The following is a 23,786-nucleotide window of genomic DNA, read 5'->3' on the forward strand; positions in this document are numbered from 1 at the left end:
TTTATAGGCCATGCATGTGTTGTTTCATAAGTTTGCAACTCTTGATGAAACAACACCTTTTCACCATATATTGCAATGGTTCATCTATAATGACACAAGGCACCCCTTCATGAAATGTTGTAAATTTGAATTCAAAAAACAAATTTATGCAACAACCAAAAATCTATTCCCATTTTTTGTCACATTAGAACACACTAAGGAAATTATTATTTTATAATTTCCAACAGTAACTTTGTCCTTATTTTATTATTTCCCTGATCTTATATGATTTGCAAACATTCTTGTTTAATAATGCATGCATGCATGTGGGTGTCGGTGTTGTTTCTCCGATTCCTCCGAAACCATTAGGAACTTTCCTTTCACGTGTAACTTACAAAAATCATAAAATTCTAAAGTAAATTCCAAAAGAAAAAACGTGGGTAGAGAAATACTGGTCAGATGAAATGAGATTAGATTGATTGCTTATATTTTATTAAATAACTAAAAGGTACACTACCGGTTTATATTACAATAAATCTGGATTAAATACGTTTTTTTATATAAAATTATCAAGTTTTATTTTTGTATGTTTTAATTCTTACAAATTATTATGTACGTATTTTTAGTCTTTGCAGTTAAACTAATATGTATTTTTAAATAATTATTTTACAGACACGTTTAAAATTTTATAAGAATTTTTTTTAAAAAAAGAAACTTAAATTTTAATTTTTAAGTCGAGATTTTCATTACTTTCATCATTATCTTTTAAAATTAAAAAAAATATATTATATTAAATTTTTCTCATTTTAAAAAATTCTAAAATTTAATAAATAAATATTTTATAGTTTTCTAAACATATATGAAAAAATTATTAAAAAAATTTAAAGGATAATTAAGCAATTTTCAAAATTTTATTAATTAGCACGTACTAAAACTGCATGCATAAAATTTGTGTAGGGACCAAAATACGTATTTTTTAGTAGAGATTAAAAATAAAATTTGAGATATTTATATATAGAAAGTCTATTTTAAACACTTCCTTTAAAAAAAACAAAAGTTCTTTAAACACGTGAATGGTTTGTCTCCTTAATATAAACATTAAACAACCAATAATATGAAAGGTTTGCGAACAAATATCGAAAGAAAATGGAACATGAACCCCAATAGTCAACCCTACCAAACTTCGAATCATAATATGAAAGGTATGCGAACAAATATCATAAGAAAATGAAACAAGGACCCCAACAGTCAACACTATCAAACTTTGAATATAATTTAACTTGTTTCAAATATAAATCATTCATAAATTTTGGTTGGTTATAAACTTTTTATGAATGGTTTATATTCGAAACGAGTAAAAAAAGCACTCACTATTTTTCAGCAACTCCTTATTCTCATGAAATTCTCAAATGAAACCTATAATATCTTTGTTAGAGATATATTGATTAAAGCATATAGAGATCTTTAAGTGTGTTAACTATGGCTTGATTTCATTAGTTTTTGTTATTGTTATGTTAAAAAGTCATTTAAATGTTAGTTAGAGGTTAATTCTAACAGGAGATTAGTTAACTGCTTTAAGAGAGTTCTCTCTCATATTGAGTAACGTTGTTCATAGAGATTTATATAAATAAAAAGTGCGTATTTTTATCAGTTAACTCAACAATCATTCCTTTATGATTCGTTTTCCATTTTCTGTGACTGGTAATGATGAACTATATAAGTTCATGTTTAACATAATATCATTTGTTGATTACGATATTCTTCTTTCTCTTGTATTTGATTTTCAAAAACTAGTTGTTTTTAGGGAAGTCAATTTGCATCTGTTAATGGAGATCCCTGTGGGAATTATATGTTTGGAGCACCAAAGTTGGAGATTTTTTCCCCGCGGGGATGGGATGGAGAGAAAAGTTCCCCCGATGACACTTTGGGACGGAGATTGGGAAAGTATCCCCGCCCCGTGGATTCCCCGACTTCGACCATATTATTTAACTTTTATATTTTGTATATTGTATAATATATAATTATAAAAGTTTACATACAAAATATTAATGTATTGGAAAATAAAGAGTCATTAGTGTAACAGTTTATTTTTATGTGTTATTGTATAATGTATTGTTTCACTACCCAAGTACCTAACTCTAGAAAGTGCACCCAATACATAAATGTACACACTATCTCCTCATTTTCTTTTCTTAATTATCTTTGTCTCCTCCATTCATCATCTTCATCATCACCACAACAAGTTTTCATCATTGGAGTCTACAAGGAAATCAAGATTTTATGGTCAAAGATCCGATTCAATCTCAATCGATTTGCACAATTTTTCCTATGTCAAATTTGCACAATTCCTCCAGACCAAAGATTTCAATCAAATTGCAAAAAATAACAATTTATTGTGGAATCAACAGGTAGAAGGAGTAACTTTAACATAAAAGATGCACAAACTTGTTAATCCTCAAATTCCTCAAAAATTCAAAACAACTCAAGATCGTTTCACATGTATACTTTATGATGAATATGAATCTTGGATTGTCCAAGATCGAGCTATGTTTATATGGTTACTATTCACCATTTTTCGAGTATGTTCTTCCTAGAGTTCTTTCCTGTAAACACACATTTGAAGTTTAGCATAAAATGCATAAGTATTTTAATGCCCAAATGAAAGCTAGGGTTCGTCAAATGTGTGTTGAACTCGAGTAAACAAATAAAGGAAATAGGTCGATTACTGAATTTGTGTTGAAAATCAAAGCTATTTTGAATTCTTAGTTAGCTGTTGGAAACTCAATTAAGATACAATATCAAATCAATTCAATCCTAGATGGTCTTCCCTAAGAATACAACCCCTTGTTTTGCAAATGTATGGGAGTTCTGAATCCCCTTCTCTCTATGATGTGAAAGCCCTTCTTTATGTCCGAGAAGCGCAGTTGAATAAATTTTGTCAAGAGCTAGATGTGTAAACTATTGTCGTGAATCTTTCTCATACAAGTAAAGAAGTAGGTAGCTTCAGAGGAGCATTCTCAGCTAGTCGTGGCAGAGGTAACAAGTTCACTCGTGATCCTAGTCGTGGCAGAGACTACATGTTCACTAGTGGAATTCAACAGGTTCATGACTAATACGTGTCGTGTTAAATCTCAAGCTTCTAAACAAATTCTTGTTAAGGACTTTCTAGAATATAATGGTCTATATTGCTTTCCCAAGCTGCCTTTGGACCTATCAAACATACAGTGCATGAATAAAAGCTACCTGAATATTCTCAATATGGATGATAATGCTCATACTAATTTAGGAAAGACAGAGTTTCGTGGCTTGGTTAATCATGATGGGACATTTTACTTTGGTTTTTATGATAGTTTTAGTTTATCCAATATTCTCCACATGGAAATACACGCGCTTTTGATGGACATTAGATTCTGTTGGCAAAATGAATTTAGAAAAACGATGCATTTTTCGAATTCCTTGCATGTGGTCCAATTGGTCACAAGAGAGGATGTCTCAGTTTCACCACTACGTAGATAAATTAAAGATTATTAAAGATTTCTTGCACAAAAATTAAACCATATATCTACATTACACCCTTCACAAAGAAAATATTTGTGTAGATGCTATAGTCAAGATGAATGCTATTAACCTAAATACTTGTATTTCAAGTTCCCTTTCTATTTTTTCATCGACTTTATTAGCTTACATGTTTTGTATGTCCTTTATATGTGTTAGAAGTAATTCAGATTCAGTTTCATTTAGTTTCTGTTGAAAGAGTATTGTGGTGTACTTTTCGTTATTATCGTATCCACATGGATTATTGCGATATCACCGCCGTTCTATAGCCTATTTTGTCTTGAGTTAATGTTACTTTAGTTTTAGGTTTGCAAAAGATCATTCAATTCTTTTAGTAGCAAAGAGTAAATTAATGAAAGTTCTAAGTTAAAGAAAATGTATCAAGATTCGATTTCATCGACCTAAATTTGTATGTCTCTTTATAAATATACGTATATGAACATGGTAACGATCAACATAATTACGTATCGACGCCTATATCATCCGTGTCCGCAATGATATAGTTAGATTTACCGTATTGTTTAACCGACGATTTCTCCATCCTTTAAACAATACAAATAACGTTTTAAAACCGATATTAAGTAAACATCAAACGCTAAATCCATGTCTGCAATTTATAGTTTGATAGATGATAAAGTTAGATCTAGATACAAATATTGATGTCTCAAACACTTATACCAAAGAAAAAGCTTTAATAAACAAACTAAACCATCTATATTGATCATCACTTGTTCATACATAATATATTCACAAGAACACATACAAAAAGCTAGGAAGATTACATCTTATCTTGATACAAAAGAGATTTAGCTATCCATGAGAATGGTAGCTTGCTCAAGAAGTAAAGGATGAAGATCGACAAGCATCAAAGGCGATTAATCGACGATCAAAGCTTCCAATCTTCAACTATTAGTTTGCTACAGTGATTAGGGTTTATGAGCTCTTAAGAATGTAATGTAATGTCTCCAAAAATCAGAATTACTCTTTATATAGTAAAATCATTTTCTGTCCAGGGCGCGTCGCGCCCTCCAGCGCGCTTCGCGCCAATACACTTAAAAATTTAAACCGCCCATGCGCGTGACGCGCGCAACTCTCTGCTTTGAAGCTCCAAAATATCTTGCCCAGGGCGCGACGCGCCCACATCTCCGCGCGACGCGCGCTTACTTCTGCCAGGCACTCTCTTGCAAAGCTCAAAACAAGCTCCAAACTTCCCCAAAATTGGCTAAAACCTACAAAATCATAACTAAAACACATATTAACATAAAATGAAAGCTTAATATTATAAACTATAAATAATTATCTAAAACTTCAGGGAATTGTACGAATATCCGATAAAAACGGTCGAAAGGTGCCATTAATTAAACTAAATATAAACACAATTTGGCACCTAACAACTCTCCCCAACTTAAACTCTTGTTTGTCCTCAAACAAAACAATGATAAATTACCGGGAACACAAAATATCACAAATGAAACAACAAGGTAGAAACAAGAACAATTGAATGGTTCAAATTCCAAAAGTACACAAAGATCAATCCTTACCAGTTTTCATCAAAGTACCATGATAACAATGCTAATCCTATATACAAATTCTATGTCAGAAATTCCACAAAGCAAAAGAAGTTCAAGAATGAATCACACCTACGTATTTCTCTACTGAGAGAACAAAAATGGAGGATCCTAACACTCACCAGACAATGACGCAAACACAACGAATTAATTATAAACTCATCTAAGCATAAGACATATAAAAAAGTGTATAAGCATGAATCACTAAGGACTTTCGGGTTGTAGCTTGGTTTGGTTAACAAGGAAGTGTCTCATATCTCATGGCCATTGAATCGAAAATGTCAAAACCTAAGAGAGCATTCAAATTCAATTATCACAACCTAAACAACCAAGTTTACCACATTATTCATTACTTGCTCAAGGGTCACAAATTTTTTTTTTTCTTTCTTTTTTTTTTTTCATATATATATATATATATATATATTTTTTTTACTCTTTTTCTTTTCTTTATTATAAACATAAATATATATACCCCTTGAGCACTATCTTTTGATATATCCTCACCAATGTACACCTTTATTTCATTCTCCCCAACTTGTATATTACCAAGACATCACTAAGAATGCTCCCTATTCTAAGGCAAAAAGGAATCAATCCTTACCATATCAAATGGCAACAGTTCAAGGTAGAAAGAAAAGAAAGTCATCAAGATTCTATCAAAAATCGGTATAGAGATCTATATACAACATAAGCTTAACCGATAAGAATCTTGGAAAACGGCTCAAAGTGGTTAGCAAATACTCACACACTCACCGGGTAGGTTACATTTGGATTGGAAGTTTTTCTCATAGTGCAGAACAAAACGCCTTGATCACTTTCATGCTTAACACAATTTAATAATAATGCAAGATTAATCATAATAAAAACGAGTTAAAACGCACATTGCTGGTATCCAGCACAATTTATATATATACACAGTGGAAAGTCTCCTCACAACTACAGCTAGGCTAAAGTGATTCACAATTGAACTAATTTTATCCACAAAAATTAATGACACCTAATTTGTACAATTAAAAGCATCACAATCAAAGGTACTTGATAAATAAAACGATAAAGGATGTACCTTGCGTGTACAGTTTTCAACTTATATCATCACCACTCAAATTGTGTTGCATCATCCAAATTCATCGTGGCAACAAAAATTCGTGTTCCAGCTAATTAATCATCAGGACAACTTATGAAACCATTATTTCTAAAATATAAACACTAAACTAAAATAAACTACTTAAAAATAAATAAATGCAAAAATAAAATAAACTGAACTTATATAAAATAAAAACCACACCAAACGGTGTTAATTATCCAAAGGCGTAAACTTAGCCTTTCAAAGTACCTCATCCACCAGGATGGAACAAAATTAAAAACAAAGACAACTAAAAACTGTTCTAATTATAAAACTAAAAACAATAAAACATAAAGCAATAAAAAAAATAAAGTCTACTCCTCATCGGAAGTCTCCGGATCATCCTGCTCCATCCCCTCCTCAGGATCTGGCCTGCCCTCAGGCCATGAAGTATAGGCAGATAAATCATCCCTGGAACCAACAGGCTGCTGCAGAGAAAGCTGCCGGATAGAATCCTGCAAAAACATAAACGCTCTCTGATGCGCCATATGCATCTGATAGTTCCAATCACTTGCATCACCATACTGTGGACCAGCAGGCGGTGCAGCAGCAACCGGAACAGCTTGAGAAGTATCGGGAAGGTCAGATGCACCAGCAGCAACACCAAAAGGACGACCTCCAGGCAAACAATACCTGTTAGCAAAAATATCATCTATAACACCATCCATGGGAATCCTACCACCAGGTGGAAACCGGACATCAGCCTTCCTGCACAAACCCATTATTAAACCGGGAAAAATCAACCTACATTTCACCCCATCTCCATGAAGAGTCCCATTCAGGGCGACTCTTTTCAGCTCGTTCGCCACAATCCTGGACACATCAATGTTATCACCATTCAAAATACCCTGAACCAAACCTGCCGTATCAATGGTGAGGGAAGAAGTGTGACTCCGTGGCCTAATGTTGTAAAGGACCACCGAAGTCACCAACTGAGCCTCCTCCGTCAACTGACTACGAGTAAAAGTCTTTGGCAGCCCAGCTTTAGTCAGAGTATAGGTGAAACCAGTCCTGCAAATCCTCTCCCTAATACTCTCCACGTCCCAGTTCCCTCTATTCAACCTGGGATGGTACTGGCATTCTTCTACCAAAGCAAGAGGGTTATCCAGAAAATCAAAAATAGCCTCTTTGCTAAAATCAATGGCCTTACCTCTCACCCATGTTTTAAACGGGTAAGCTTCAGTACCTGACCAACCGCTCGGAGGCAAGGCGTTTGCGTAGAATTCTCTGACAATCTCCACCTGATAGAATTTTGGTGGAGCGAACAGCTTGTCCCAGAATGTTTCAGATAAAGCAGTCCACGCCCTTTGGAAAAGGCCGTGGTCAATAGGAACCACCGTGCGTTCACTCCACACAACTCGGCTTTCAAGCTCATGGTACCTCGCCTCTTGCTCCGGACCTAGAAACTTCGTCCGATCAAACCTGCCAGCTTGAGAGGAAGATCCCTCACCAGATCCAGTCTTCTTTCTCTTCAAAAAGGGTGCCATTCCTGCACAATTTCAAATCAAACAAAACACACAAAAATTGAAGCAAAGTTAGCATAACCTCTATTTTAATTGCCTACATCAATCCACATTCATCATCAATCACAAAACAGACCCTATACAACTTCACAGAATGCATAAAAAAAATTCAAAGTTTAACCCAGGGCGCGACGCGCGCTTAACAGGGCGCGACGCGCGCTCTGCGAAACCCAGAAAATTTCCTTCAAAAACTATAAAACAGAAGAGGAGACAAGCTTCTCCTCCCTTCCAAAGGTCCCAGAAAGCAAAAGATACATTAAACGATTGTCTTCTACCCTAGTTTTTCAAAATTATTCAAAATATTCCTAAATCTAAAAACCTAATAACTAAAACTAATTTAATGGAGAAAGAGAAGAAGATAGAACATACCTTGATGATTGATGATGGTAGAGAGACAAAAATAGTGAGGAAATGCAACAATCTAAATGAACAAGTGTGTGTTGTGTTTTTCTTTTCTTTGAACCAAGAGGAGAAAGGGAAGAATGGAGGCAAAACCTCCAAAAACCCTAAAAACCTCTTCTGCCACGAAACCGGGTCGGGCCCAGCATGGGTAGGCCCAAACCAAAATTATTTTTTTTTTCAAAAATACGTACAGCGCGCGACGCGCGCAGAATTGGCGCGACGCGCCCTCATCTCTGCCAGGAAGGGGCTCTTGAATTCACCCAGCACGCGACGCGTGCAGATGGGTGCGGCGCGCGCTACACCAGAAACAGCAAAAAAACTGCATTGTTTCAGCACGCCCAAAAATACCGGTAGATCGTTTCTGGCTCGACGACAACTCAAAAATCCCACCTGCACAAAAAACACAAATACAAGTGAATATATACAACTTGGGGTGCCTCCCAAGAGCGCTTTGTTTAACGTCGGTCAGCTCGACGGTCAAAGGCAATCAAGGATCGCCAAACGATAAAACGCAAGTTTCACGATTAAAATCGCTTCCTCGATAAACCTTCAACCTCTGACCATTTACTACCCACTCTTGGTTTAATTTTTGGTCCTCTATCACAATAGCCCCTTGGCTTCTCACTTCTTTGACCAAAAACGGTCCGGACCATTTAGATTTCAACTTTCCCGGAAAAAGTCTTAACCGGGAATTGAAGAGTAAAACTAATTGCCCTACCTTAAAGTCCTTCATTCTAACCTTACTATCATGATAGAATTTGGTTTTTTCTTTGTAAATTGAATTAGACTTATAGGCATGCAATCTCATCTCTTCCAACTCGTTTAATTGGATTTTTCTTCTCTCTCCACACAACTTGTGGTCAAAATTCAAAAGCTTCAAGGCCCAATATGCCTTATGTTCTAGTTCTACGGGAAGGTGGCAACTTTTACCATACACCATTTGGAATGGTGTAAGACCGATCGGTGCTTTGAAAGCGGTCCGATACGCCCACAAGGTTTCATCTAACTTCATTGACCAATCCTTCCTAGAGCTAGACACAGTTTTCTCAAGAATTCTCTTAATCTCTCTATTGGTCCTCTCAACTTGCCCATTAGTTTGTGGATGATATGGAGTAGCTACCTTGTGCTTTACTCCATATTGCTCCAACACTTTTTCAAGCGGAGCATTACAAAAATGAGATCCACCATCACTAATTATCACTCTTGGCGAGCCAAACCGCGAAAATATATTTTTCTTCAAAAACTTTATCACGGTCTTACCATCCGCTTTGGGTGAAGCAATCGCTTCCACCCACTTAGACACGTAATCCACAGCTACCAAGATGTATTCATTTGACATTGAGGAAGGGAATGGTCCAACAAAATCAATGCCCCAACAATCAAATACTTCTACTTCTACAATACTTTGGAGGGGCATTTCCTCTCTTTTCCCTATTCCACCAGTTCGTTGACAACTGTCGCATGAGGCAACATGGTGGTAAGCATCTTTGAACAAAGTAGGCCACCAAAATCCCGATTGAAGGACTTTTGTGGCCGTACGCAAACCATTAAAATGACCACCATAAGGCGAATTGTGGCAATGCCACAAAATGCTTTTTGCCTCCTCATCCGCGACACATCTTCTCAAAAGATTGTCACTACTCAACTTAAACAAGTGAGGATCATCTCAAACATAAAAATTAGCATCGTTTAAAAACTTTTTTCTTTGATTCCAAGTTAGATCCTCCGGTATCCAGCCAGATGCTTTGTGATTAGCCATATCTGCGAACCAGGGTCTAACTTCTTGTACCATGTACAGTTTTTCATCGGGGAATTCTTCCCTCACTTCTTTTTCATTGTTTGTCACCTCGGTATTCACTAACCGAGACAAATGGTCCGCAATCAAATTTTCTGTACCTTTCTTATCTTTCACTTCAAGATCAAATTCTTGAAGCAAAAGAATCCACCGAATAAGCCTCTGTTTTGAATCAGGCTTGGTGAGAAGATATTTGATTGCGGCATGATCAGTGTAACACACCACTTTAGAACCAATGAGGTAAGAGCGAAACTTTTCCAATGCAAATACAATTGCGAGCAATTCTTTTTCGGTAGTGGCATAGTTAATTTGTGCCTCATTTAAAACTTTGCTCGCATAATGTATAGCATGGAATTGTTTGTTCTTCCTTTGGCCTAAGACCGCACCAACCGCATAGTCACTCGCATCGCACATGAGTTCAAACTCAAGCGACCAATTAGGAGCGACAATTATGGGTGTGGTGGTCAAATTTGCTTTAAGTTCTAGGAAAGCTTTTAGACATGATTCATCAAAATTAAATTCCATACCTTTGTTGAGCAAATTACTCAAAGGCTTTGCGACCTTGGAGAAATCCTTGATGAATCTTCTATAGAACCCAGCATGTCCCAAGAAGCTCCTTATTCCTTTCACATTCACCGGAGGGGGAAGTTTTTCAATAACTTCAATTTTTGCCGGATCGACTCAAGCCCCTTTGAAGAAACCTTGTGGCCAAGAACAATCCCATCCGTCACCATGAAAGTGCATTTCTCCCAGTTGAGAACCAAATTTGTTTCAATGCATCTCTCCATTACCACATCAAGGTTCTTTAAGCACAAGTCAAATGACGACCCGTACACAGAAAAATCATCCATGAACACCTCAATGCTTTTCTCGATCAAATCTGAGAAGATAGCTTGCATGCACCTTTGAAATGTTGCAGGAGCATTACATAGTCCAAATGGCATTCTTCGGTATGCGAAAACGCCAAAAGGACATGTAAAAGCAGTTTTCTCGTGGTCCGCCGGATTCACTGATATTTGATTGTATCCCGAATAACCATCCAAGAAACAATAGAAATTTCTTCCGGATAACCTCTCTAACATTTGATCCATAAAAGGTAATGGAAAGTGATCTTTTCTTGTTGCTTGGTTCAACCTCCTATAATCAATACACATACGCCACCCGGTCACCGCTCTCGAAGGAATCAACTCGTTCTTCTCATTTCTCACAACTGTCAATCCACCCTTCTTAGGAACCACATGCACCGGGCTCACCCATTCGCTATCGGAGATGGGATAAATCATCCCCGCCTCTAATAACTTCACAACCTCTTTTCTAACAACTTCTTTCATGGTTGGATTCAATCGCCTTTGAGGTTGTGCCACGGGACGAAAATCATCTTCTAACATAATCTTATGCATACAATAGGCCGGACTAATACCCTTCAAGTCGGATAAAACCCATCCTATTGCTTCTTGATTCTTTGTCAACACTTCCTTCAATCGATGCTCTTCCTTGTTAGACAAACCACTATTAATGATAACCGGCTTAGTAGAATTGTATCCGAGAAACACGTATTTCAAGTGAGATGGTAACACATTCAACTCCACCTTTTGCTCTTCAACTTTAGGTTCATCCTTCAACTCTTCAATTTGAGTTACAAATGGATTCATCTCCTCACAAGCCTCTAAATTTCTCAAGCAATCTTCAATTTCCTTCTCTTGATCTTTGGTGAGAACTTCGAGAGCTTCCATTAAAGTCTTCTCAAGAGGATTTGACAAGTGCATTTGATTCTCCACTTTCATAATAGCTCTTTCGGTAGCATCGATTCTAAAACAATCATCCTCATCATTAGGATGCTTGATGGCTTCAAAGAGATCAAGACATAATTCTTCATCTTGGTACCTTAATTTCATTAAGCCATCATCAATATCTATCATCATTCGGGCCGTCTTCATAAAAGGCCTTCCTAAGATCAATGGAATCTCAGGATCTTCTTCCATGTCTATGACAATAAAATCAACAGGATACCAAAATTTGTCAACCTTGACAAGCAAGTCTTCCGCAACTCCATGAGGATGAGCTGTGGATTTATCCGCTAATGATAACGTCATTCTTGTCGGCTTCAAATCATTGATTCCTAATCTTCTCACCATAGACAATGGGATCAAATTAATGCTAGAACCGGTATCTACCAAACCTTTGCCTATGTGAACATTTCCAATAGACACCGGTAAGGTTACCCGCCCAGGATCATTTGATTTTATCGGAGTAGTGCGTTGAATTAACGCATTACAACAAGAGCTCACCATTACTACCTCCGGATCCAAGAATCTTCTCTTCTTAGTGATGATGTCTTTGATGAATTTTGCATACATCGGCATTTGCTCTAATGCCTCGGAAAAAGGAACATTAATTTGCAACTTGCTAAAAATATCCAAGAACCGAGCATAGTGCTTTGCATCTTCTTTCTTTGACGGACCGGGAGGGTAAGGTAATTTCTTCACTTGTATAGAATCATCCACCTTCTTCTTTCCCTTCTCACTCACACTCAATTTTTTTCTCTCTTTTTCTACAACCTTCTCAAGAGTTTCTTTTTCCACTAATTCTTTCTCTTTCTCATTTTCAACTAAATCACCTTCAACATTTTTTTCTACTTCAATCACCCTATCTTTTTCACCCTCAACAATTTCCTCCTCAACTATCTCTCCTACACCCATATCAATATTTCTACCGCTACGAGTTAGAATTGACTTACAATGCTCACGAGGATTTTCTTGTGTAGTAGCCGGAAAAGGACCTTTGTTTTGATCGGCAAGTTGCTTTGACAATTGCCCGACTTGAGTTTCAATGTTCTTTATTGCGGCATCCGTACTCTTTTGGCTTGCAATTTGCAATTGCATGAATTGGCTAAGAGTGTCCTCGATTGAAAGCTTTGTTTGTTGAGGTTGTTGATTGTAACCGCCTTGATAAGGATTTTGACGATTCGATGGGCCCGCTTCCGGCCTCCATCCTTGTTGATAACCTTGATTACCTCTTTGTTGGTAACCTTGGTTGTTATTGTAAGGTTGTTGTTGTTGTCTCCCACCATATCCTTGATTAGGATTAGACACATAATTCACCTCTTCACCCGGTGGAGGACAAAAACCTGTTTGATGGTCACCCCTACACAATTCACAACACATAACATGTTGATTTTTAGAAGGGCTCCCATTTATCTCTTTGATTTGTTGAGGGAGTTTTGACATTTGTTGAGTGAGCAATTCTACTTGTTGTGTCAACAACTTGTTTTGAGCAAGTATTGCATCACTAGTATTCAATTCAAGAACTCCCGGTTTTCTTTGCGATGCACTACGGTTGTGTTGCCCTTGATGATCATTCAAAGACATCCTATCAATGATAGCAATTGCTTCAGCAGCTGTTTTTGACATCAACGAACCACCCGCGGTAGCATCTAAAAGAGTTTTTGGTTGAGGTTGGAGTCCATTCCTAAAGATATGGATTTGAGACAATTCATCAAACCCATGACCTTTGCACTTTCTAACCATGGACTTGAACCTCTCCCATGCTTCATTGAGAGATTCATTCGAACCTTGAGAGAACACCGCAATAGAAGTTTTCGCTTCCATGAACCTATTGTGAGGAAAGAACCGATCCAAGAACTTCTCTTCTAACTCGTTCCAATTTGTCATGACATTATTTGGTTGATCAAGGTACCATTCCTTAGCTTTTCCAATTAAGGAATGAGGAAAAAGTCTCCTGAACACCTGTTCTTCTTGGTCTTCCGGAGCACCAATTGTTCCGGCGATCTCGTAGAACTTTGTTAGATGAGTAAATGGATCCTCGTGATCTGCCCCGGTGAACGGATTTTGGTATAATAATTGAAGTAACCCCGTCTTCATCTCGGAGTTTCTTCCATTGGCTTGATCACGAGCAAATTGTGCATTGAGTCGAGGGCTATTAACACAAGGCCCTCGAGCTGGAACATTAGGGATCTCTCCTGCCATTTCTCCCTCAACTAAGTTTTCAACCGGAGTTGAAGAAGAAGATGCCTCTTGTTGTTGTCTTCTTTCCCTAGCTAGTTGTCTCCTCCTACGAGTTTTGCTATTCTCTCTACGAGCAGTCCTCTCAATCTCAGGATCAAAAAGGAGTTGATCTGCAGGTACACGTCCTCGCATAAACTGTAATCTGAAAAACTAACCAAGCAAATTAACAAACACAAGGAAAATAAATTTGGAAACAAGATATTACCTATAAGACTCAATACAAAACAAACTATTGCAATGCTTGCAATATCTAAACAACAATCCCCGGCAACGGCGCCATTTTATTGAAAGAGTATTGTGGTGTACTTTTCGTTATTATCGTATCCACAGGGATTATTGCGATATCACCGCCGTTCTATAGCCTATTTTGTCTTGAGTTAATGTTACTTTAGTTTTAGGTTTGCAAAAGATCATTCAATTCTTTTAGTAGCAAAGAGTAAATTAATGAAAGTTCTAAGTTAAAGAAAATGTATCAAGATTCGATTTCATCGACCTAAATTTGTATGTCTCTTTATAAATATACGTATATGAACATGGTAACGATCAACATAATTACGTATCGACGCCTATATCATCCGTGTCCGCAATGATATAGTTAGATTTACCGTATTGTTTAACCGACGATTTCTCCATCCTTTAAACAATACAAATAACGTTTTAAAACCGATATTAAGTAAACATCAAACGCTAAATCCATGTCTGCAATTTATAGTTTGATAGATGATAAAGTTAGATCTAGATACAAATATTGATGTCTCAAACACTTATACCAAAGAAAAAGCTTTAATAAACAAACTAAACCATCTATATTGATCATCACTTGTTCATACATAATATATTCACAAGAACACATACAAAAAGCTAGGAAGATTACATCTTATCTTGATACAAAAGAGATTTAGCTATCCATGAGAATGGTAGCTTGCTCAAGAAGTAAAGGATGAAGATCGACAAGCATCAAAGGCGATTAATCGACGATCAAAGCTTCCAATCTTCAACTATTAGTTTGCTACAGTGATTAGGGTTTATGAGCTCTTAAGAATGTAATGTAATGTCTCCAAAAATCAGAATTACTCTTTATATAGTAAAATCATTTTCTGTCCAGGGCGCGTCGCGCCCTCCAGCGCGCTTCGCGCCAATACACTTAAAAATTTAAACCGCCCATGCGCGTGACGCGCGCAACTCTCTGCTTTGAAGCTCCAAAATATCTTGCCCAGGGCGCGACGCGCGCTTACTTCTGCCTGGCACTCTCTTGCAAAGCTCAAAACAAGCTCCAAACTTCCCCAAAATTGGCTAAAACCTACAAAATCATAACTAAAACACATATTAACATAAAATGAAAGCTTAATATTATAAACTATAAATAATTATCTAAAACTTCAGGGAATTGTACGAATATCCGATAAAAACGGTCGAAAGGTGCCATTAATTAAACTAAATATAAACACAATTTGGCACCTAACAGTTTCAACATTTTCATTTCAATTTAAAACAGAAACAACGAAAACAATAGCTTGAACATGAAGCTTCTAGTATTTGATGAAAGTAACTGGAATCGGTGGATGATTCAGATACATGTGTTTTTTGGCGTTCAAGATGTTCTCGATCTCGTCAATGACGGTTACATGGTGGTTGCAATAGATGCAACAAAAGCGCAAAGTAACATGCTATGTAAAACGAGGAAGAAGGATCAGAAGGCATTGTTCTATATCTATCAATCTGTGGATACAAATGTAATTGAGAAATCGATGATTCAACGACGGTGAATGCTGCGTGGGACACACTGGTACAGTGCTAAGGAGGTGACACATTAGTGAAGAAGGTGAAGCTTTAGAGTCTACGTAAGAAGTATGGGAAACTCAACATGAAGAACAATAAGAAAGTACCAGATTACATCTCCAGAGTGACTGTGGTCACCAATGAGATGAAGTCTTATGGAGAAACGCTCCCTGAACAAGTTATTGTTGAGAAGGTACTCAGATCCCTTACACCTTAGTTTGATTACAATGTTATAGGAATTGAATATTCTAAGAACCTCAATACCATGAGAATTTAAGAATTATAGAGTAGTCTAGAGATACAAGAGTAGTGTCTGACTGAGAGAAACTTTGAAAGGGAGGTAGAGCATGCTCTGAAAGCATCTTATGACAAGAAGTTGCTCCAAGAGCAAACCATGCGTTAGGAGCAGTGCATTATGATGTATGTGCGTGGGTCATTTAAAGTACCTTCACTTGGAGGAAACAAGTACTTTGTGTCTTCTGTTGATGAGTTCACAAGAATGACATGGGTAGAACTCATCAAGTTTAAGTATGAGGTGTTTGCTGAGTTTCAAAAGTTCAAAGTAAAGGCTTAAAAATAGAGCGGTCAGAAGCTGAAAGTTCTCAGAATTAATGGTGGAGTAAATACAACTCTGTAGAGTTCTAGAAGTACTGTGAGGAGAATATAATTAAGTATGAGGTTACTTCTCCGTACGCTCCTCAATACAATGGTATTTTTGAAAGAAAAAATATGACTTTTCTTGATATGACAAGGAGCATGCTGAAAGAGAAGAATCTCCCCCACACATTGTAGGGTGAAGCTGTTGTCACTGTAGCATATGTGCTTAACACGTGTCCAACCAAGAAGCTAAAGGAAAATGTTCCTTTTGAGAAATAAATTGGAGATAAGTAAAGTGTGAGTCATTTTAGAGTATTTGGTTCCGTTTGTTAAAAACATGTTCCAAGTGCTACTAGAAAGAAGATGGATGATAGAAGTAAAGTAATTTTATTGATTGGATACCACAATACATGTGATTATAAGTTTTATTGTCCATTCACTAAAAAAGTTGAATTCAGTAAAGATGTCATTGTGAAGGAAGCAAAAGTTTGGGACTGGAGCAAGTCTCAATCCAACCCTGGTGCAGTGTTAACACCTGAAATAACTTCTAAAGGAGTATTTGCCTCTGAAGGGGATTCTCCCTCTGAAGATGAGTCAGAGTCTAAAGGTAACTCTGAAGCTGAAAAATATTCTAAAGGTGAGTCAGACTCTAAAGGTGAATTTGATTCTGATCCAGATTTTGATGATAATCCATCCTGTGAAGCTGGTTATACCTCTGAAGGTGGAACTTCTGAAGGTGGTCTAACATTTGATACTATTCTAGCATCTGAAGAAGATTTTGAACAAGTTCAAAGGCCACAAAGAATCAGACAAATACCAAGAAGATTCGTAGAGTTTAACATGTTGCAAGATACTGAGATAGAATATGAAGTGGAATTCATTCAGTATGCCATGTTAGTAGACTTTGAACATGTTAATATTGAAGAATCTCTCAAGAAGGAAAATGTGGATGAAGGCCATGAAAGAAGAACTTGAGGCTATAGAAAAAAACTAAACTTGGGAGTTGACTGCGTTTCCAAAGAACAAGAAAGCCATCAGCGACAAATGTGTTTTCAAGATAAGGCTAAATTCAGATGGGTCAATTGCAAAGCACAAATCAAGGTTAGTAGCTAGAGAATTTCTACAGAAATCTTGTTTACACTACTTAGAATTGTTTGCTCCTATAGCTATACATGGAACAACCTATTGGTGATTGCTATAGTTGCTAATAGAAATTGGCCTATGATGTATTCAGATGTGAAATGTGCTTTTCTGAATGGTCCTTTACAAGAGGAAGTTTATGTGCCACAAGCCCACAACCTCCTGGATTTGTGAAAAAGAATCAGGAAGGGATGTTGTATAAGTTGCATAAAGCCTTATATGGACTGAAAAAAGCTCAAAGAGCTTGGATTATGAAAATTGATTTATTTTCATGCTTCAAGGATTCAGAAAATGTGAGATGGAGTATAGGGTTTATGTTCAGCATACCTCTGAAATCAATATGATTTTGGTGTCTCTATATAGATGACATATTACTAACGGGGACACTACAGAAAAAAACGTCTCATGCCACGCCCAAAAAACCGAGGCTATATGCAAAATAACCGTGGCGTAACGCTGAGGCCACGGTTCGGCCACGGAAATCCAACAGTGGAGTATGCGGCCGTGGCCTAAAGTAAAGTCCACGGTTTTTTGGTATAGACCACGCCTTTTTGACAACCGTGGCTTTGTTAGACCACGGTTTAGGTAGCTTGATTAAGACCGCGGTTTGTATTTGCCATGATTACAGAACTGTGGCCATATGATAAAGCCACGGTTTCAATTTAACATTTAACATACAGTTTTGGTTCAAGATATAGCCATGGTTTGGTTATGACCACAAATTTAAAACCGTGGCTATATTTTGTATATTTTAAACCATTAATCTTGCCACGGTTTATTTCTGTTCCATTATATAAAAATGCCATTATAGAACTAATTTTTTAGACATTAATGATTAGAATCTAATTACAAGCAAATTAACATTTACGTCAAAAACAAAATATTCATTAAGAAATGACGTTATGTACCCACTAATAAGTTCGATAAAATATAGATAATTAAGTTTTGATGTCTTCCCAAATTCAAAACCATGGGATTCAAAACAAGAGCTAAATTAAACACTTAAAAACAACAAAAATCCATTGACAAAACTAACTATATCTTTCCTCTTACAATTTGCACCACCAAACAAACTCTACCTAGAAACTGGACATTTGAAAATAAAAAAAGTACACATGAGCTGAATCTTTCCTCTTTCCTCTCCAAGAATTTGATGTAGCTTTAAGTGGAGCTGGCTAATGACTGAAGTAAAGCTACTGCATCTCCAGCATCCTTTGTTGTTACCAATGCTGGACCTACAGGACACAGTCCAAGTAAGTCCCGTGATGATATTGATTACTTAAGCATCTAGTTTAAAATAAATCATGAGGAAGAATACAAATGCTCGTATGAAATAAGACTAAGCTATAGTATTCAATAGATAAAACATAAAAATTAACAATTAAGGATGGTACTCTAGAAACAAACTTCACTTGGTGAGTTCAAAGACATGAAAATTAACAATTAAGGATGGTACTCTAGAAACAAACTTCACTTGGTGAGTTCAAAGACATGAAAATTATTTAGAACGCTATACAAACCCAATTTGGGAAACCTCTCCCGCACCAACTCTTCAAAAACAAGTTGATCCACATGATAAAATGAATATGTATTTGAACCAAATTTGTATGTAATTTATGTAATTGTGTATGTAATTGTGAGGGTAATTGAACCAAATTTGTAAAGGTGTAAGCTATATAACATGTGCAAGTAATTTAGGAATTCAACTTGTAAGATATTTTCTTTCATATATAGATTGTTACTTGATCTAATAGAGGTGCATCCACCTCTATTAGATCCTCTTCTAGTTAATACACTTACAGTTAACTTCCATTCCACTTACAGTTCAACAAAACATTGCATAAAGTCACAAACAGGAATGATGAAGAATTACCAAATTCAATCCAAGGGATAAGGCATCTAGAGCAATGAGCCATATCAAATGAGTTTGATGAGAAAGGAAGTCTTTGAGTAGAGATGACACCAAGAATTTATTTGATGATGATGATGATGTCCATATCCCATATCTTCACCACTCATATTCAGTTGGAGTGAATTTATTTGATACCCTTCCATCTGAGAAAAAAACAACATCACTAACTAAATAACTTTCATAATAAACCCACCAAATTTTATGTAGCAGAGGTAGTTTCAATTCAAATGTTTGTTACCCTTTGTCTAAGAGCTCTGTTAGCCTCACATAGCAAGTGTTCCTTCACAAATGATGCAAACAAGTGAGCATGAGGAGTAACTTGAGGAAGAAGATAGCAGACATTTATAGAGAATGTTCTCTCATACCTTACGTTGAAGATCTCCCAGCTGATCCAGCATGAATTGGGTCTATAGAAAAAAAATAGTTACACAAAAATCTACTGAAAAAAATGTAGAAATGAGAAAGGTTTGTGAAAGTTGAGTACCCTTGTGGATCTGATTTGCTTCAAGGAAGAATCTAGCTGCCTTTCAAGAGTTTCAAGATCTTTGCTGCTTAGAGGGCCAAGATCTTCTCCCATTAGGTTCCTAATTAAATGAGAGAACATGTCAAATACTACATCATTGAGACTTATACATACCAGTATTCTATAATCATGTATGATTGAGTACCTCTGAAAGCGTTGTAGAGACTCATAACGTGCCTTCAGCTTCAAGTATTCCTGTTGACTGCTTAATTCCTACAGTTATAGTAGCAAAAGTATTGCATGTTAAAGAAAAGGAAAAACTCTAATTTTGTTTGGATAAACATTCATGGGAATGGGACTGTTCCAAAAGCCAAGCAAGGTGCACCATAAAAAATTAAAAGCAAAAATAATAGTAGAGTGCTTCATGAAAAATAGATAGCTAATCCGAATTTAAATCTAAAAACTTAAAGACATGCTGCATTTGAGGTAGAAAACTTGGGACCGAAATATGATTCAACAAAATCTAAGCACTTAAACAATATTTGATGTACTCGTCTACTCAATATACTACTTCAATCTTCTATTCACAATGCGCCTGTGCTGTCCACTATTTTTTAAGTAGAAACAAAGAGAGCATGTAAACACCACTTTTTTTCCCTGTGCTGTCCATTTTACAAATAAAATCAACAACTTTGCCATGAAAAAACATATGTTAATTTCATTTCACTTATATTCCATGAAAAAGGGAACTCACTTTACTAATACCATGAAAATTTATATACTTCCAAAATTGTTCTGTGAACAATGTATAAAAGAACACATGAATCTTCTTATGTTTAAGCTTGGCATAAATATAACTATTTGAAGTTACTTGATGGAAATTTAATGTTTTTGTTAGCACACTTAACGAACAGATTGACACCAAATAGTTCTCATTCTTAAACCTAAACTATGTTGTCAAGATTAACGTGTAAAGATACTTGATGATCATGAATCATGGAAGAACAATATACTTTTCAATTACCATTGATTAACATGTAAAACGTTACTCACCTAAAAATTAATATACTTTTCTACTAAAGTACACAGTAAGAACTACAAAACTAACAGAAATTTACTCACCCGAAAAATCCATATACTAACATAAGAATCCATATTTTTTTTCTATAAAAGTAAACTGATATATGAGAAAAGTCAATAATAACACAAATAAAAACAAATCAAGGTTCAGCTTTAACCTTAATAAGCTTTATAATTTCTTTAGCATTTAGTTAGAGAAATGACTTTTGTTTTGCATACATCATGGACACATTTGAATGCTGAGATCATGCCCTGGATGCTCCTTGTTCAACAACATGATCCACACCTCCAATCGTCATTTCAACTATACATGTACAACAACAATTTAATCAATAGAGTCATAATCAAAATTCAAATAAGAAAATACACAGAACATAAATATAATAAAACATTATGATATCTTTCATGATAAAAGTTTATACTAACCTTTAATTAAGATCATTAATTTCAAACTTAATCATAAACCAATTTACCAAACCAGTTCATAGATATTTTAATCAAAAGCTAACCCAAAACACACATAACAAACTAAGCTAGCATTAGCAAATTTAGATTCAGCCGAAATCACACATAATTGATTAAGTTAACATAAACATGAGATATGAAAACTTAATATAACTAAGGGAATAGGAACCAGATGCAGATACTACGTGAGAGTTTCTAGCCTAATTAGAAGCAAGAATGAACCAAGAATGATGATAATAAAGAACTATAATGCGGATATTCGTATATACGTACAGAGTTGTAAGACGTTTTAGAGCTCCTACTCTTGGTGTCAAGGTTCTAGTCAATCCCATAAAAGCTAGTGAACTCCAATGAAATGAATAAAATCATCGACCATCAATAAGGTAAACATGTTCTACGAATCAAGAAAAACCCTTACACTTGAACAACATTAGAATTCTGGTCGCAGTAAACACGGGACAAACCAGTACAACTCCAGCAGGTACAGTTACACCAGTTGCAAGTCTAACACAAGGATGAACATTAATGAACAAGTAGTTAAATTTTCACATTTCGAGGATATAAATATAATAATTCTTGCATATATTACATAATAATCTATATTATACTTGCTGCAGTGAAGAGTAAGCAATATCTCACCTTGTTTCATAGAACTTCTCTGCAGCATGGGACCAGCCGAGATAAACTTACAGATTCATAAATTGTAGCCAATATCAAAGGCATCCTATAAAAAATCTTCATGTTCATATTTTGAAGGGTTTCTCCCAACCATGCTAATCTCCGAATAAACCTGCAAAAGCATATGAAAATAAGCTATCGGGATGCCTTATAAACATCAAGAACTACATTTAATTTATATCATTTGTAAGTTCTTCAATTTCACAAAACTGAAATTGAACAAAAACAACAAAAATACTTACAATCATAACCTGCAACGTTGCAGCAAGCATCACAAAGCAACAAGAGCCGACCAACTAAAATAATGGAACACGCTAACACAGATAAAACCTCACACTCAATAAACACTGACTCACCAAATTACAACATCAACGGATACACAACAGAACAAGAAAATGCAGAAGAAGGAGATGAGCACGAAGAACAGTAACGAAGAGGAGGAATCGAGTTAAAGAGCAAAGTGTATACCTGGGGTTGGGTTTGATTTGGGGATTAGGGTTTTTCCTGTTTGCATCTTGTTTGATTTTGCTAGAGAGCGACGCAATTGAGAGGATTTCGTTGTTATTGTTCACGGCGTGTGGGTGTGTGGGTTCGTCTGAGTTCTAAGAGCTCTTGTCATGGCGGAAAACAATCGAGAGTGGAAAGAACAGAGTATTATGTTGCTATGTTTCGTGTTCATCGCGAGCAGAAGAGTGAGGAGAGAACAATCGCTGTTGTTGTTCACGGCGTGTGGGTGTGTGGGTTTGAAACAAAGAGGCGGAGAGAATTGGTTTTAGGGTTTCCATAGATACAATATAATAAGCAAAGGATTTATTGTATTTATGTTTTCAATTTTTTTTCCTTTTTTTAATTTAATAAAATTAGAAAAGAAAATAATTGACAAGAGGGAAACTAAAAAAAAAGAGGGAAGTTCTGGCGGGATTTTTTTTTTTGGTTTGGGCCAGAGTTTGAAGTGAAAATTATGAGGCCGCGGTTTTTATTTGCGGCTTAAAATATCTACAGTTTGTTAACCGTGGAAAATGAAGAAAAGGCTACAGTTTCATACTCCGAATTCAATATTTTATGACATATTTCTACGCTTTGAAAACTCTGGCCAAATCATATATGTGGCCACAGTTTCTGAGCCGTGCAAAATTTTAGTGTGGCCTTAGGCCAAAAATGTAGTAGTGGGAGTTGTTAAGATGAGATAATCAAGTTCAAGAAGATGCTGATGAATGAGTTTGAGATGACTGATATAGGAAACATGGTATATTTTATAGGGATGAAGATTATGTACTTTAAGAAGGATATAATTTTGCATTAGCTGAAGTATAAACTTAAACTTCTGAAGAGATTTGAATTAACAAATTGCAAGTTTACAATCACATTTCCTGAAACAAATTAGAAAATGGATTATGATGTTGGGGGTGATGATATAGATGCTAAATCTTTTAAACTGTTGGTTGGCTCATTGAGATATCTTTGTAACACCAGACCTGACATCTATTATGCAGTTGGAATTTTGAGTAAGTTTATGAACAAACCAAAGTGGTATCATTACCAAGCTTCTGTCAGGATACTAAGGTATATCAAGAGGACTCTGAGGTATGGAGTTTTATTCTCTTCTGGTGCTCAATCTGATTCAAAGCTGATATGCTATTCAGACTTTGATTGGTGTGAAGACAAAGTTGACAGAAGAAGTACTTCTGGATATTTCTTCAAA

The 23,786-nt window shown here is 36.0% G+C and overlaps 1 protein-coding gene across 11 annotated transcripts; it reads right to left on the bottom strand.

The window, feature by feature from the left end:
- Positions 1 to 18,075: 18,075 nt before the first annotated feature.
- LOC131632438 (MADS-box transcription factor 1-like) lies at positions 18,076 to 22,872 on the bottom strand. 11 transcript variants are annotated; one of them, XR_009293014.1, is made up of 11 exons: positions 22,553 to 22,872; positions 22,327 to 22,380; positions 22,046 to 22,196; positions 21,680 to 21,910; positions 21,100 to 21,245; positions 20,067 to 20,134; positions 19,883 to 19,982; positions 19,764 to 19,805; positions 19,637 to 19,678; positions 19,360 to 19,541; positions 18,076 to 18,721 (listed from the first exon to the last, which is right to left on the bottom strand). XR_009293014.1 is itself a non-coding variant. In XM_058903180.1 (10 exons), the coding sequence occupies exons 4-9, from the start codon at positions 21,188 to 21,190 to the stop codon at positions 19,404 to 19,406; spliced, it is 420 nt and encodes a 139-aa protein (XP_058759163.1). In that variant the 5' UTR covers positions 21,191 to 21,245; positions 21,680 to 21,910; positions 22,046 to 22,196; positions 22,553 to 22,872; the 3' UTR covers positions 18,096 to 18,721; positions 19,360 to 19,403. The 11 variants fall into 11 exon arrangements, 5 of the variants coding, with proteins under 5 accessions (XP_058759163.1, XP_058759166.1, XP_058759162.1 ...); XR_009293013.1 differs by having other exon boundaries at positions 22,327 to 22,398; XR_009293015.1 differs by having other exon boundaries at positions 21,680 to 21,751; positions 21,825 to 21,910; positions 22,327 to 22,872.
- Positions 22,873 to 23,786: the final 914 nt, after the last annotated feature.

Source organism: Vicia villosa, unplaced genomic scaffold (genome assembly GCF_029867415.1).
Source record: "Vicia villosa cultivar HV-30 ecotype Madison, WI unplaced genomic scaffold, Vvil1.0 ctg.000941F_1_1, whole genome shotgun sequence".
NCBI classification, from domain to species: domain Eukaryota; kingdom Viridiplantae; phylum Streptophyta; class Magnoliopsida; order Fabales; family Fabaceae; genus Vicia; species Vicia villosa.

Bases quoted from the DNA above. Each gene is read 5' to 3' on its own strand.
- LOC131632438 (XM_058903180.1), bottom strand. From the start codon at position 21,190: ATGATCTCAGCATTCAAATGTGTCCATGAT. The intron at 19,983-20,066 runs GTACTCAATCAT...TCATTTAATTAG, and splicing joins TCTCTACAACGCTTTCAGAG to GAACCTAATGGGAGAAGATC. The intron at 19,542-19,636 runs GTAACAAACATT...TTTTTTTCTCAG, and splicing joins ACAGAGCTCTTAGACAAAGG to ATGGAAGGGTATCAAATAAA.